At 33.5% G+C, this 17,674-nt stretch overlaps 1 protein-coding gene across 1 annotated transcript in view; it reads right to left on the bottom strand.

Moving 5' to 3' along the window:
• aatkb (apoptosis-associated tyrosine kinase b) overlaps nucleotides 1-13,773 on the bottom strand; it is a 72,736-nt gene extending 58,963 nt beyond the window's left edge. Inside the window, exon 1 of the mRNA XM_073827780.1 lies at nucleotides 13,271-13,773. Coding sequence (XP_073683881.1) covers nucleotides 13,271-13,352 — 82 coding nt within the window. The 5' untranslated portion in view covers nucleotides 13,353-13,773. The remainder of the gene's footprint in view (nucleotides 1-13,270) is intronic.
• Between the last annotated feature and the right edge of the window lie 3,901 nt (nucleotides 13,774-17,674).

Below are 17,674 nucleotides of genomic sequence, written 5' to 3'. Positions count from 1 at the left end.
AATACAGGTATATACAGGGTATGGTACCTTCTCAAACCGAGATTCTGACCTTTGGGTACAAACTCAGCCAATTTGTCATTTTTGACTTAAATTACTTCTACAGTCAAACTTCTCGTCTCAACGGTCTGCCCTTTCAGCATTTTGTTCTACCTTGTGTGAGTGATTTTGCTGTGCAATCCATCTGTATTTTCTGGGTCACTGCAGCCTGCAGTGAGTGTGACAGCAAGCAACTTCTCTCAACAAGACTAAGGACCATCGGTCTCTTTACTGTGTGACGCCCTGTAGGCCTAAAGAGAGAGAAAAATTGAGTAGCAGGAGGTGCTTACAGGGGGGTCATGGCCCATCTAGAGGGATTCACTTAATTTGTTTGCAAATCTGCTGCCAGTTTCATCAATGAAGTGGATAAATTGTAGCAACATCTGCCTTCCCTAATAATCCCTTAAATACATAAAGGAATTTGCAAAGCCCTCTTAACATTCTGTGCATACAATGGCATTCAAACCTTATATGAATACATTTTAATCTTTCTGTGAAACAAAAATGGCCCAGAATGATTGATTCCATGTGATACTATCAAGGAGAGAAAATCCTTATAGTAAATAGGCCTATTAGTTATGCTAAATATTATTTTTAAAAAGATTCCCCTTTAAGATGAATAAATGCCACCAATTGGACGGTTTCTAAAAAACAGTACAGTTACATTCAGCAGTAAACAATGATGTTCACAGGTAAAGTCACTTTATAATTACATTTAGTAAACTGTTTGTATAATTAGTTTGACTTGCGCCAGACGACGCGAATGACGTGATTGCCACAAACTTGCGTTAAATGCCTCAAATGTGTCTTCCGCTGAAAGTTAAAAAATTTAGAATCGAGCAGAAATAATATATTACATACAAAGTCAACCCAGAGACGCAAATAGATGCAAATTTGCACCGGGCGATGCAAATGAACCAAACTGGGCGACGCAATTGCCATGAACACGCAAAATATGCCTGAATCGCATCTTCCACGCAAGTTAAACATTTTTAATCAAACAGAAATAGTAGATTACATACAAAGTAAAGTCAATCCAGAGACGCGAATAGATGCAAATTCACACCGGGTGATATGAATGACATGAATTAGCGGTGCGATTGCAACGAATGCGCAATATATGCCTCAATCGCGTCTTTCTGCGCAAATTCAAAAATTTAAAATCACATGGAAATAGTAGATCGGCAGGCGATGTGAATAATGCAAATTGGGCAATGCAATTGCTGTGAACACGCGATATATGCCTCAAACTTTCGCGCAAGTTAAAAAAATTCAAATCTAGTGTAAAATAGTACATTACCTACAAAGTCAATCCAGAGATGCAAATAGATGTGAATTTATGCTGGCCAAAGCGAATGACGCAAACTGGGCACGCAATTGCCGTAAACGCCCAATATATGCCTTAATCGTGCCTTCCGCGAAAGTTCAATAATTCAAATAGGAATAGTAGATTACATACAAAGTCAATCCAGAGACACAAATAGATGCAAATTTGTCCCAGGCAGTGTGAATAACACGAATTGGACGACATGATTCAAGCAGAAATAGTAGATTACATACAAAGTCAAACCAGAGATTGACTCCCATGAATGAAAATATAATAATGCTCTCCTCCTTTTCCTGATATATTCTGATACATGTAAAACCAGACGTGTCAATAAGCTCTTTGCTGGCTGGCTTGTACGGCAATGCATCATGCAAATTTTCCACAGTTGAGGTAAATATTGCATGTTTGCGGCAAATTGTGACGCTTAACTCGCGTCATACGCATCTCCCGATGCGAATTTGTGTCTATTTGTGTCTTCGTATTGATTTGTATATAATCTACTTGCACATTAGAGTCATCTATCCTCTGATTCATCAGTAACTATTTAAATGAAGCTTCCAGCTATAAAATGGCTGGAAAGTGACTAGTAGCTATGCCACTTTCACTCTTTTTTTTCTTTTTTTCTTATTCTGCATCTCAAAGGGGAAAAAATCTTGGGTACTTCAGTGCTGTTCTAGGTCACAATCTTCCTTTTCTCTCACACTGAATAGCTCCACTTAGGGCATTATTGCAAGTCCCTGAAATAGTCTTGCTGTCTTGCACTTGGCCTTGTTTTCTCAAAGCTTTGATAATATAGTTTGATAGCGCCGGAGAAGCATTCAAATTCACTGGCAAAAAAACAAGCAGATTAGAAAACTCTCCCTTAACTCTGATAATGCATACTTTTGTTTTTCCAATGAACTTCCTGAGTCAAACCACACATAGGCCTACCTATTATTTTTAAAAGGAGCATTTATAATACAGTTTTGCACTGGACCGGAATTGACTGTCAACAGTATCAAAAAGCCAAGACAACAAAACCAATCTTTGGTTGCAATCTTATCCATTATGATGAGTCTTAATCAATAAAGAGTTCAATACAAAGAGCAAGAAAATATTATCATTCAGACTCCATCACTGGGAGTGGCGTCTATTAACAGATGCCATATTTTTGGGAGGCGGAAGAGAGGAAAGAGATGATGGACTGCTCTCTTGCACTAGTCTTCTTCTTTCCATCAGGATCGATTATCTTCCACCATCTCCTGCACTCCTACATACTCGTATCCCCTCACTAGAAAAACACACTCAGACACACATGCTCAAAGTAGCTCTGCTGCAATGGCACAGGCCATTAGCAACAATCATGGCAGCTTGTTTGTTACTGAACCTGAAGGAACAAACGACAGCACTCGAAGCCAAAGAGTAGGTGTGGAGAGCTTTACTTAGAACACAAATGATGGGAGTAAATGCATCATGAACATAACAGAAAGCTCACTGAAGCATGTGGACACCCCCTTATAATTATCACCTTTGCATTTTATGTATGAATAGGTACATAAAATCAAGCAAAACAGCCATGCAACAACTCAGAGAAATATTAGACACACATTCCAGCACCAGAATTCTTCTGTTCACCTCAACCCTCAAGACCTCAACCCTAAACACATGTGAAATGAACTGAATAGTACTTTTCAAACGACTGTTTTAATGTTTTTTTATTAAAGAAGTCTCCTATGCTTACCAAGGATACATTTATCTAATCAAAAATACAATAAAAACAGTAACAATGTATATATTAAAACTTTTTAACAATTTAAACTGTTTTCTACTGTAATGTATTTTAAAAATATCATTTATTCCTGTGATGACAAAGCTGAATTTTCAGAGTAATATTTTTGTGGAAACTGTGATGCCTTTTTTTCAGGATTTTTTTGATGAATATAAAAGTCCAAAAGAACAGCATTTGCTTGAAATCTAAATCTTTTGTAACAAAACAAATAAATAAAACAATAATTTAAAAAAAAAATTATGTTTCTGGAGAGAAAAAAGATACAGTGTACGAAAAAAACATTCTAAACTGTTCATTAAACAAAGATTATTAAAATTAAAATTATTTCAAAATTACTGAATTTAATTTAATTTAATTTCACATTTAAGCCAATTTCTTACTTGCTGTATCTTTATTTTTTCTTTATTTTTTACATTTACTATACATTTCTAAGTGAAAATAAAGAAACTCAAGAACATTGTTCAAAACAGTTGTGCTGAGTAATATTTTTGTGGAAACTGTGATGCATTTTTTTAGGATTTTTTGATGAATTTGAAGTAAAAAAGAACAGCATTTATTTGAAATATAAATCTTTTGCAACATTATAAATGTCTTTATTGTCATTTTTGATTAATTTAATAAAGCAATAATTATGTTTCTAGAGAAAAAAGTTTTGTTTCAAAATGTAGATAAAGATTACTTTCAAAAATGTTTAAAAATTATTGAAATTTTAAATTGTTACTTTAAAATTTCAAGTCAATTTGTTATTAACTGTTTCTGGATTTTTTATTTATGTATTTATTTATTTCTGAGTGAAAATAAACTCAGTTTCTATATTATCATATTCTATATTCTATATTATCAATGATCAAAACTGTTTTTGTGGAAACTGTGATGCATTTTTTCAGGATTCTTTAATTAATATGAACTCCAAAATAACAGTATTTATTTGAAATAGAAATCTTTTCTAACATTATAAATGTATTTACTGCCACTTTTGATGAATTTAAAGTATCGTTGCTCAATAAAAGTATACATTTTTATCAAAAATCTAAAAAATATATAATAATAATAATAATAATAAATAAATAAATAAAATGTCTCATTGGGCTTAAACCTTGAACAACAATAGTGCCACTCACCTCTCACCAGCTTGTTTACATTAAACCCGATGCCATTTCACTGCCCTTCACCATTACTTGTGCATCATGTAACCGCTATGTCCTTCCTAAACACATCTGAGCTCAAACAATCCTCTCTTCTCACTCTAAACCAGACACATTTTACACAACTCTCTTTCGGACGCTTTGAAGAATTCGTCGATCTTCACCAAATCTCATTATATGTCATATTTCATCTTTCCCTTTTTCTCCACAAGCAAATCTCAACGTGCGTATAATCTACTATAATCCATTGTAACATGTTCTTACCGATTCTTCTGTCAGATCCTGTGTGCAAATTCACAGGAGGGGAATAAACAGCAATTGGTCTTTCATGAAGAGCCCACTGCTACAGGACAGTCTGATTGTCTGGCGGTCAGGAAACTTGAGCTCTGGAGGCTGGCATGGGATGGCCGCCAACTCCACCAGCAATTACCCAACAAACCTTGCTTCCAGAAAGATGATGTCATCATTTCAATCACCAAGCCTCTCTATTGTTTCAGTTTCTATATTACGGAGAAGTCCCAGTAAATTTACACATCCCCTTAGAAACAGATGTCTAAGTTAAGCCATGCTGTTCTGGGACTATTTAAAAAGTTCACGGTTTTGTTTTTAACCATCTGTAACAGCCATTCATTTTAGAATCCATTAAGAAGATCCAGCTGCAATGATGCTCTGCGCTACATCACCGTGATTCATGGTCATAACTGCTGACTTACCGAGTCATCGTGAGTCATTCACCTTCTAGTGAAACACAAACAAAAAGGCAATTAAAATGCAAATGATAGGGTAAAAGAAGACTTCACAGACTGTGTCCCTACATTTCACACTGAAGTGTGACAACGTTTGCATTTTAAACGCAAAATTATGTTTCTAGAGAAAAAAGATACTGTTTAAAAACAATACACCACATATCATTTATTATATCATTTTGAAAATGCCTATTTTGAGTGGAAGCAGAAACACACTGTTTTCGTGCATGCCTCTTTAAATGCTTTAAATGCCAACTGCTGTTTATTCCCCTGCTGCTCCCCGCCCCCTTTTTCAGAACAAGGCTGTGCCTTTACAACTTATAGCTCAAATACTCTGCTAAAAAACATCTGTTTGGTTTTGATTATTATATCTATCGCTCTGAAATCATGGGTTTTAAACCATATTAGTTTAAACTTCTCATATTCGGTTTTCTGAGAGCATACATCCTAAAAAAGCAAACCGAAAGTACTCTTTCAGGTCTTATTGTGCTTAAACTGTCAAATACACACAAGTTTATGTTAAAAACACAAATGAGTTTGACAAAATGACAAAAACAGTTGGTTATGTCCGTGAAGGTAAACAGCTGGGAAAGAAATTGCATGTTTATATTAGATCTGTGTGGCAGCAGCGTAATATACAGTGAATAAATCAATAAACAGGGTTCGTACAAAGTCCTTAAAGTGCTTATAGTACTACTTAAGTCCTGGAAAACCCTTGAAAATACCAATATTCCTGAAGAGGTACTTGAGAAGTGCTTGAATTATTGAAAGACAATGTATCTATGAAACAAGTGTTTAGTTTTGTCAATAAGCAAATATATTTTTACGCAAATTTCAAGCAATTCAAAAAGCATTATTTCAAGCAATCAAATCAGATCAAATTAAATCAATTTCAACACTGCTTGTAACGATTTTAAAAAGCACGTAGTGATGGGTGAAACAGAGCTTTTTGAAACTCTGAATCAGTTAAACCGTTGCGTTGCAAAATGATTTACTGTTTCAAGTTTTGCACTCCAATCGGATCGCATATCACGAATCATTTGTTTCAGATCGGGATTTCAAATTGCGTATCGAAAATCATTTGATTTAGAACGGAACAGGTTTGTGAATCATTTCGCGAATTTCAAATCAAATGATTTGCGATACACAATTTGAAGTCGGAATCTAAATCAAATCTAAATTTGCTTTAGATCGGAACTTCAGAGTACGGATAGCGAATCATTTGATTTAGATCGAAACTTTGGAGCGTTTTCGTGAATCTTTTGCTCGTCTTTGCACACTGAGTCCGAAATTCTTGTCCGAAATTTTTGCACATTAAAAAATAAATACGACCTCACGTTGTGTCAATTCAGATCGGGACTTCGGTGCGGGTTTGTGAATCGTGTTTCATATTAGGATTTCGGAGTGATTTTGTGATTTTTTTTTTCTGATTTTTTTCTTAAACAGTAGAAAACATAAATCTACGGAGCCCCTTACATTACCTGTAGAAGAAAAATAAATAATCCGTGGGGACGGTTTTGCAATTCGTCCCCTCAGTTTATAAACCGTACTCACGAATTCTCAAACTGTTCCCTCGGTTTAACAAGTCGTGCCCACGGATTAACAAATCGTACCCACTAATGTCCAATCCGTGCGCTCAGATTTTGTAAACCGTACCCTCGGATTTTGAATCCGTACCCACAAATTCATAATCCGTGTGCACGCTTTCGCAATCCGTTCCCACGGTTTGTAAACTGTTCTCATGGATTTGTGGCCCTGCCCCCAAATTCAACCAGGCCACCTGTTTAGGTGCGGGATGCATTGTATTGCATTTATTAAACTTTATTTTTCATAGTAGGCTATATGAAACTATGCAACACTGACAAACAGAGTTTTTAGCGTTTATTTTATATTAATCACTAACAGATTAGCTGCTAAAACACCACACCCGTGTTTTAGCCCATTGGTTATAAATATAAAATAAATGCTAAAAAGAAGACTGCTTTGTAAGTGCGGATCATGGTACTTTAACGCACCAAAATAAAATGGTAAAGAGCGCAGATCAAATGGCTTTGCTTTATTTCATAATATTTTATCAGAATATGAAATTGCCTGAATTTTCTAAAAACCAATAGAGTTTGAAGAGGAGATGGTAAAAAGCAATACATAACAAATAATTTACAGGTTATGTTGTCATTACTTTGCTCTCAAACTAAATCCGATGTAATATATTACATATTTAATAATTACATTAACAGTGAAGCATGCATCTAACTTTGGGTGAAAAGCTTATCACAAATCGCCAAAATGAATCTACATGTTAAGAATGAATAGTACACAAACACATTTGTGCACTCATTTATTTAGCCTATAAATTAAAATAATAAAAAATTACTATTTTAAGTATTATGACGTAAACAGCTTATACTACTGTTTCAGCTATTAAAATAGTTCAGTTTTGCATGTAATGACAAAGTGATTGTATTTTGTTTCGTTTTTTTTTTTTTTTATTAAGTTAATTTAGAAAAACGTTTGGAGCATTTTTTGTTCGTTCAATATAAGTTTTTGTTTTTTTAAAGTAACGACCAGGCGACCAGCGGCAGACAGTGATTTCATCATAGCCTGTGTTTGATCAGTTTTGCCTTCTCAAATCATCACGACTTGCCGACAATAAAATGTTAACTTCAACAATAAACTAATATAAATGTGTATATATTTGCAGCCTGCGTTTTATCCTATTGCCAATTAATGTAAAATAAACGCTAAAAAAAAGACTATTTTGTGTTTTCTGAGTCAGTGTTGCAAGGGTGAAGTTGTTGATCCTGACTGGCCATTTCCTTTTTGGACACGCCTTTAGAGAGAAATTCATCTTTACAGACTACATAATGAAAGAGTTTCTGTTTTCGAGTTGTTTTATTATTTCATTAAGTAATAATTTAAAGCATTCTATATATACACATGTAATTGTCTGTGAGGTATGTATTCGCTGAGAAACGCTCCTGTTGAGATGACAGAAAGGGCATCATAATGGTTTTTTTGTTTTGTTGATATTGTGATAGTAAAAGTAGTAAAAAAGTAGACCCTTTACAGTATTACTTTCACCTTTATGAGCAAAAATGACAAAATATTTTAAATTGTTTCCACTGAAAAAATGCAAGTGATTGCGCTGGCGCCTTTATGTCCTGCAAAGCAGCTTAGCTTCCACTCTCCGCACCAACGATTGCATATGTGCCTAATAACGCACATTTATATTATTTTAACGATGAAATTACATTGTTTTTTCTTTAACTTTTTTAAGACTATATCTATATTTATTTTAGGCAAGTCATGATTATCTGAGAAGGCAAAATTTATCAAACATGATCAACTCACTGTCTGCCGCTTGCCGCCTGATCGTTACTTTAAAAATTAAAAACTTATATTTAAAGAACAAAAACTGCTCCAAACCTTAAGTTAACTTAACAAAAAAATGAAACAAAATATAGTCACTTTGCCATTACATACAAAGCAGAACTATTTTAAAAGCTGAAACAGGAGTATGCACTGTTTTTGGGAGAAGGTGCTCTGTGACAGCAATGCTCACCGTACATAACACTGATAATAGTAATTATTATAATTATTATTTTAATTTGTAGACTAAATAAATGAGTGCACTTAAGACAGTAAACTGTTTATCGTAATGCATGCTTTATTTTATAATAACCTTTTACAGTTTTGGGAATGTGTTTGTGTACTATTCATTCTTAACTCATTTTGGCGATTTGTGATAAGCTTTTCACTCAGAGTTAGATGCATGCTGCAATAATGTTATTATTAAATAAGGCCTATTATTACATTGCATTTAGTTTGAGAGCAAAGGAATGACAACATAACCTGTACATTATTTGTTTTGTATTCCTTTTTACCTTCTCCTCTCCAAAACTCTTTTTTTTATTATTATTTTTTTTTAAATTCAGGCAATTTTATATTTTGAAAAATATTATTAAATAAAGCAAAGCCGTTTGAACAGCGCTCTTCACTTATTATTTTATTTTGGTACCATGATCCACACTTACAAAACAGTCTTCTTTTAGAGTTTATTTTACATTAATAACCAATAGGATAAAACACAGGTGTGGTGTTTTAGCAGCTAATCTACTTAAAGACTAAAGACTTGTTAAACCGAGGGAACAGTTTAAGAATTCATGAGTACGGTTTATAAACTGAGGGAACGAATTGCACAGATTAATTATTTTTCTTCTACAGGTGACGTAAGGGGCTCCGTATCAATCCATTAAGGCAGTATAGTTATAAAAACAAAACAAAGAAAATAGAGAAAGTACACACAAATATAATGCATGTGCTACACTTTATTTTTTGCCATTTTTATTAGTATAATTTTATGTATCTATTTCAGTTTTTTTAGAATTTGAAATAGAAGACATCTCTGATTGAAGTCCTTGAAAATCAAAAAAGTAGTGTTTGAAAAGCCCTTGAAAGCCTTGGAATTAAATTTTTCTGTATCTGTATGAACCCTGAATAAATCCACTGCTCTCTTGTCTCCTCTGAGGCTGGGACTCTAAATAGTGTTCTGTGCTTGTCTGTGAAGCCAACGACAGAACAGTTAGCATGCTTCGCTCGAACTTTCGCCAAGGCGTTAGAACTGGTACACTGTTGTTGCTTACGAAAACAAAATGCGCCACCTGTTGAAAATGTGTTCTACCTCGAAATCTGAGCAGCTTGTTTTTTCACAAGCTTGCAGAAAATGGCGTACCAAAAAAAAAAAATTACTGGGTTGTTCTTTTTCATATTTTCTGGGTTGGTAGATGCACCGGGGACCCGATATGATATGTCACCTTTTCTGAGCTAACCTAGTTGCTGCACCAATTTTACGTCACAAAGATTCAAGAAAAACACAAATGAATTTGAATCAGGCTTCAGTATCCTGGTCTGAAACAAGCCCAGCAGGACTACAAGCAGATTCTGTTTCCTTTATCTCCATCTAATCATTCCCAGACTCTCCAGGATGAGTCCTACTTCCATTCATCATTTTGACAGATAGACCTTGTTCCCTTCTTCATCACCGCTGATGGACATAATTAAATTCGGAGGAGGGGAAGTGGTCTGTGCCTCCAAATTGAAAATGTAAAACTAAAATGTGAAAATTTCCAATTTGTGAAAATGAATTTAGAACATGGCGTAGAATATTGAAAAGAGGCTTCGATATAGTTAATAGTGATATATCTAATAAAAGGTGATATTAAAAATGCAGAGACATGGAATCACTGCTTAGATTCCGAAATCCAAGTCTGCAGACCCTCTTGGTAACCATAGGAACCATGTGAGGAGGCAACAAACACACAGCTGAGTCCTAATTTAGAAAGGAGGGAACACCATTCACCATTGGCAACAACCCACATGATGGCTCATTTTCACACCATAGGGAGGCTTTAAAGGGATAGTTCACCCAAAAATTGCATCATTATTTACACAACATCACGTTGTTCCAAACCCACATGCTGTTATTTTTTTATCCAGTGTAATAGAAAACTACAGCTTTGTGTGAAGAACATATACGATGCCTTTGGAAGTGTCAAACGTTATCCTACACCTTTTCTAGATAGCAATTGATGTGACAACGAACTGAGGGTGAGATTTTTAGAAAAAAAACAACGAAATTCCATTTTTTTTTACTTTCAATGTAGTGCAAGAGTCTGCAATGTTTTTGTCCTTTTTGGAGCCTGACAGACTATAAACTGTTGTTAAATGGACAATATCTGAGGTTTCTTCACAAATAAATACAGAAATAGTTTGTTTACAGGATTAGAACAACTTGAGGGACTGTAATGGAGCTTCAATTAGTGCCATCTGATATTTTATTATGTATTTTCTTTCATTTAAAAAACAAAACAAAACAAAAAAAACAAAAAACAATATGCGACCCTGAACCCCAAAACCAGTCTTAAGTAGCATGGGTATATTTGTAGCAATAGCCAACAATACATTGTATGGGTCAAAATGATCATTTTTTCTTTTATGCCAAAACTCATTAGGATATTAGGTAGGATATTAGGTATAAGATCATGTTCCATGAAGTAATTTGTAAATTTCCTACCATAATTATATCAAAACTTAATTTCTGATCAGTAATATGCATTGCTAAGAACTTCATTTGGACAACTTTAAATGCGATTTTCTCAGTATTTAGATTTTTTTGCACCCTCAGATTCCAAATTGTCAGATAGTCGTATCTCAGCTATATACTCTCCTATCCTAACAAACCAACAAAATACATTAATTGAAAGCATATTAATCAGCTTTCAGATATATAAATAAAAAAACCTGACCCTTATGAATGGTTTTGTGGTCCAGGCTTACATATGGTGCCTTTAGAAGTGTCATATCAGGTTGGATGTCAATGACGTCAAAAGTCTCACGGATGAACGTCACTGATGTCAAATTTTATCCTACACCTTTTCTAGACAGAAACTGATCTGACAACAAACTGAGGGTAAGATCATTAGAAAAATTTTTTTTTCCTCACAAATCTATTATCCAGAAGACTTTCAATATAGTGCAAGAGTCATATGAATAATTATATGATCATTTACTGCCCTTTCTGGAGCCTTACAAACTATAAACTGTTGTTAAATAGACAATATCTGAGAATTCTTCACAAATAAATAAGTTAATGGTTAGTATACAGGATTAGAACAACATGAGGGGTTGTAATGGGGCTTCAACATATGATATTTTATGTATTTTCTTTAATTTCATTTAAAAAAAAGTGCTAACTAGTAAAGTAGGAAAATTAAGGATAGTCAAGCATCATGCGCACTTCATATTCGTTCATTACATTTCAGAATTACATTGTAAAATTTATATTTTTGGAGTTGTAAATATGATTTGAGTAAGCTTTACAAGAAAATACTTTTTCAGTTTTCTACTTCAAAATTTCATGTTTAACTCAATGTGTGATTTGCCGTTTTTCTGTTTTTGTGAAATTTACTAGCAATTACTAAATGAACATTTTCTTATATTATTTTGATTATTTTAATTAAAATTCTATTAAAAACTACAATGCCAACTAATAACTGTCCCACTTTACCTGCATTCACTCTAAATAAAAGTCATAAATGATTCCAGATTTTGGTCTTTTTTTTTAACTTATTAAGGTGAGTAAATTAAGATCTTATGATATATCAAGATTCATGATATAACCCTAAGCATATGATAAATGCTTTATGCAAATCTGTTTTAAGTGTAATTTTAAATATGATGTGTGTACTTGTCTTAAAGGGATAGTTCACTCAAAAATTAAAATTCTGTCATTAATTACTCACCATCATGTTGTTCCAAACCTGTAAGACCTTTGTTCATCTTCAGCACACAAATTAAGATTTATGTTCAGAGAAAACACACATATGCATTGTGGTACTCTCTTGCAGAAGAGAAAAATTGTTGAATAAAGTTGTTTTTAATTTTTATTTTTTTTTTGCACATAAAGTATTCTCATAGCTTCATAAAATTATGGTTGAACCACTGATGTCTTATGGACTATTTTGTCGATGTTCTTGGTACCTTTCTGGACCTTGAACGTGGTAGGACCCTAGCTGTCTACGCAGTGTCAGAAAGCTCTCAGATTTCATCTAAAATGAAAATGTTCCGAAGAAGAACAAAGGTCTTACAGGTTTGGAACAACATGAGAGTGAGTAATTAATGACAGAATTCTCATTTTTGGGTGAATTATCCCTTTAAATTACCCATTAATTCCATTAATTGACCTTGCCTTGACCCACAGGTTATACTTTTCCCCATTCACCAGTCATTATATTCTTAATTAGCTGCTCACTACACACACATAGCTACACAAACCTCCCTGGAGGTTGACAGGGTCCTGCTTGTCCAATCAGAAATTGCTACCTGTGCATCAATCAACCAATCTTACACCTCCACCTCTCACCTTTGGCATGCCAGTCAATGGACGTGTGGAGAAGCAAATCGAGTCATTTTGTTTGCCTTCACTTATGGCTTATGATCTGAAATCAGAATGCAATCTTATACAGATCGTTAAAAAACAGGAAAATGATCAGTTTACGAGTATTTCCCTGTACAACTGCCATGAGAAATCATTCAAAACGCTTCTAATAGATCTCATTCATATGCTGCTGAGAGGAGCATTTTGCGCATCAACACAGAAGCGGATTTTACTGAGAAATGTGATGTGACATCATACTACGTGCATCAAAAGGTAAATATAGATGCATTCATGTATAAAAATAAAACCTACCTGAGTCAAAATGAGAGCTCAGCGCAAAACTAGGGTTGAAAAACGACGCAGACATGACTAGCAGTGTTACAGTGCCTGACATGCTGAAGATAACGTGAAGTCCAGCAACGATGTCTCTGATGTTAAATAAAAGAGTTTATTTTCTCTTCAAACATGTCATTTCGTCGCTCCTCCATGTTATAGAGTCAAAACACGGGAATAGCCAGACAAATCCACTGGTTATGCAGTCCATTATCTTATAGATGGGTCTCACCGCAAGCCACTGCCATGTTCATTTGAATCTTCTCTGGTCATTCTCGTAGAGAGGGTCTCTGCGGTGGGTTCTGCTGCTTCTCTGCACCAAACAAATCGCGCGTCCTGTGGAGCATTCCTTGTGTTCCGACTGAGGGAGAGAAACCGAGGCAAATTCAGGCTTTCGTTTTAATTGACTGTCTTAAGCCCAAATTAAACTGTTAAAAAGCCCGAAGGGAGCTGTTCAGTGCTGAAAGACACAGCGCCATCTTGCTCACCGCGATTCCTCCACAGAATCACAGACTGACTGATTCTGCTGGAATCTGCTGAGGGGGAGGAGATTGCGCCACAAGCGCAATGGTGACTGACGCTAACTGACTAGAGACAAAATCCTTCTTTTATGGTACGTTACAAATTACGGAACTGTTTTATGAGTAATCACTTTTATGCTGATGAGAGTCATGGGGAATTCTTGCATAATTGCATATTATACACCTTTTTCTTCAACGTGGAAGTAAACTTATGTGGGCAAGACTTCCGGTTCATTAGCCGCTATAGGGAAATAACGAGAAGAATACACATGCAGTAAAAGGTAAAACTGTTTGCAAAAACTAGTGTGTTCATAATTAGGATAATACATTAAAATAATATGGTAAGGCACATCAATTTGCAATGCCAAGCAGCCAAACTTTGCTGCTGTGTGCAGCTAAAAAACAGCTGGATGTGGATGAGACTGGAAGCCAAACCCATAAAATTTACAAATGGCCATGCCCACTCTTACGTAGAAAAAAAAAAGGGTGGATAAGATTTATATTTTTGACTCTGAGATGTGACTGGATGAACTATATTTGAAGCTGATGTACAATAACCAATAAATGTTTAAAACAGTTTACAGGTAATACAGCTAATGCGCCAAGTTTTTACGCTGCCAAACTGCAGTTAAATAATTAACAATATGACTTGGAAGAAGAATTACTTATTCTGATTAAAATTTAACAACAACTGTAATTATTTATTAAATATTTGTATTTATTATTTATTTGTATATATATATATATATATATATATATATATATATATATATATATATATATAAATTATTAAAATAAAATAAAATAAATACATTTTATTTATTAAAATATATTTTTTTAATTAAAATAACATATTCACTTTTTAAAAACAATATGTTTGGTCCAACTGTGTGGAAGTCTACACAGAGGAAAATTTGTGTAATTGCTACAAAAAAAAAAAAATATAATAATAATAATAATAATAATTATATATATAGCTATTAAAATGAAGTCAAATCAAATATGTTTCTTATTAATAAAAAAATACAATTATATATTTTTATTAAAATAAAACGATTTTATAAAATCAATAAATCAATTTTATAAAATCAAAAATAAAATGAAATTAAAATAACGTATATATTAGTCCTATAGTTAAAAAGAGATAATGATAATAATAATAATAATATTAACAAGAAACTCTCATAGAATGTTTTCTGTAGAATCATGACACTGAAGACTGGAGTAATGGCTCATGAAAATTCAGCTTTGCCATCACAGGAATACATTACATTTGAAAATATATAAAAAATTTAAAATGTCAAAAAATAAGAAAGAATGTAAGATAGGTTTTACTCTTGGAAAAGCACAATAGATCTTCAAAACAACAAAGGCACAGAGTTTTTTGGTAAGTATAGCACAGGATAAAAGATATAGTATCATCAAAGTCGATGCACTTCAACAGCATTCACCTTCAAAGACTGTCCTGTTTCCAAATCTGAAGACACTTGAACGCATCTGCCCTTACACTGTGTTTGGTTGTCCTAACAGGAAGCTGGTTCAGAGGCTAGAGTCATAATGTCAAGCATTCTGTTTGTCTGAGACAACATGTCACTCTGTCAGGGTTGCCATGGAAATGCTGTGGATAGCGAGTGTGTTCATACAGTGCTGAGATGAATGTTAAAAGCACCTTTTTTTCTCTCTCTCCCACTTTTTTATATGCACTGCTGAATTCTGCCTCTGTTCACATGCCTGCAGGTGAAAAACAGAAAAAAACATGACTTGCTATGCTTTTTCCCTCATGCTTTTTTGCCTTTTTTATGTCGAGGACAATAAAAGAAGAAACATAAAAATGGAGCAAGAGCGAGAGAAGGAATGGAATCGGGACATGACCCATACCAAATTCAAACCTGCACCAACAATAAATGCCACAGCGTGATCAATCTTCTCGTGCTGTCAAAGTGAATAATTGTGATTAACCACTTTCAAATACAAATCCATATACAAATATGAACTTTTTATTTTACAATATAGAATTTTTATCTTGCAATTCTCACTCTTTTGCAATTGCGTGTTTATAAAAAGTCAGAACTGTAAGATAAAAAGAAGGGGTCAACCAATTATCGGCACCGATATTAAGCATTTTTATGATTATCATTATCGGTCATTTTCAAAATTGATTTGCAGATAACATAAAAGCATTTATAGAAGGTTTTTGGCATAAGCCTTGTTATTCGTCATTTTGACTTTTTTTTTTCATTTTTACACCAGACATATTAGTCGATTCAAAATATTGGTTATCGTCTACTTGATCTGTAATAATCGCTATCAGTATCTGTCCTAAAAGTAATAATTTTTATGGTTATCGGTATCTGTAATTTTCAAAACCAATTTGCCAATAAAATAATTTAAAAGCATTTAAAGAAAGTTTTTGTCAGGGGTTTTGTTATTCTTCATTTTGACATTAATTTTTATTTTTACACCAGACATATACATCGCTTCAAAATATCAGTTATCAGTCTACTTGATCTGTAATAATCGGTATCAGTATCTGCCCTGAAATTCTTCATTTATAAAATCATTTAAAAGCATTTAAAGAAAGTTTTTGTCAGTGGACTTGCTATTCTTAATTTTTACAATATTTTTAATTTTTACACCAGACCTATACATCGGTTCAAAGTATTGGTTATCTGTCAACTTGATCTGTAATAATCAGTATCAGTATTGGTACTGAAATTAAGCATTTTTATGATTATCGGTATGGGACATTTTTAAAACCAATTTGCCAAAAACAATTACTTACAAGCATTTACAGAACATTTTTGTCAGAGGTCTTGTTATTCTTCATTTTGACATAAATTTTTTTTTTTACACCAGACATATACATGGATTCAAAATATCGGTTATCGGTCTACTTGATCTGTAATAATTGGTATCAGTAACTGTCCTAAAATTAACCATTTTTATTATTATCGGTACCAGTCATTTTCAAAACCGATTTGTGGATAAAACAATTTAAAAGCATTTAACGAAAGTTTTTGTCAGAGGCCTTGTTATTCTTCGATTTGACATACATTTTTATATTAGACATACACATCAGTTCAAAATATCTATATATAAAAAAAATAATATTATAGTTCTACTTGATCTGTATCAATCGGTATCAGTATTGGTCCTTATATTAAGCATTTTTACAGTTATCGGTATCAGTAATTTTTAAAACTGATTTGCCAATAAAATAATTTAAAAGCATTTAAAGAAAGTTTTTTTTGTCAGGGGCCTTGTTATTCTTCATTTTGACAATAATTTTTATTTTTACACCAAACATATAAATCGGTTTAAAATATTGGTTATTGGTCTACTTGATCTGCAATAATCGGTATTAGTATCTGCCCTGAAATACAAATATCATTCGACCCCTAATAAAAAGTCGCAAACACAAATTTGTATCTTGTGGTAGATAATTTATATTATTATTATTATTATTATTATTATTATTATTATTATTATTATTTTATTAAAAAAAAACATTTTCAATCATTTGGGCATTTAGAAAATTGTTAAAGCACATGACAAACTGATACAGCTGGTGGTGCATAAAGGCATAATATGTGCATTTACTTGTTATCTAAATAATGATTCTGGCTATGAGTGCATTGGCGCTGAAACATAACCTTTTAAAGAGTGCTTAGACAGGAGACCTCTCTTCTAAATTAGATTGGTTACTGGCTAGTCACATTGACTGAGATATTAACAGTGTATAAGTGGGAGAGACCAAGAGTGAAGGCAAGAGGAAGGGTGAGATTAGTTCGTTCACAAGAGATTTATCAGGTATCCCATAAAACACACAAAAGCATTAGACTACTACGCTGATTATAATCAT

Source organism: Garra rufa, chromosome 22 (genome assembly GCF_049309525.1).
Source record: "Garra rufa chromosome 22, GarRuf1.0, whole genome shotgun sequence".
NCBI classification, from domain to species: domain Eukaryota; kingdom Metazoa; phylum Chordata; class Actinopteri; order Cypriniformes; family Cyprinidae; genus Garra; species Garra rufa.
This window is presented reverse-complemented; position numbering and strand designations above follow the sequence as displayed.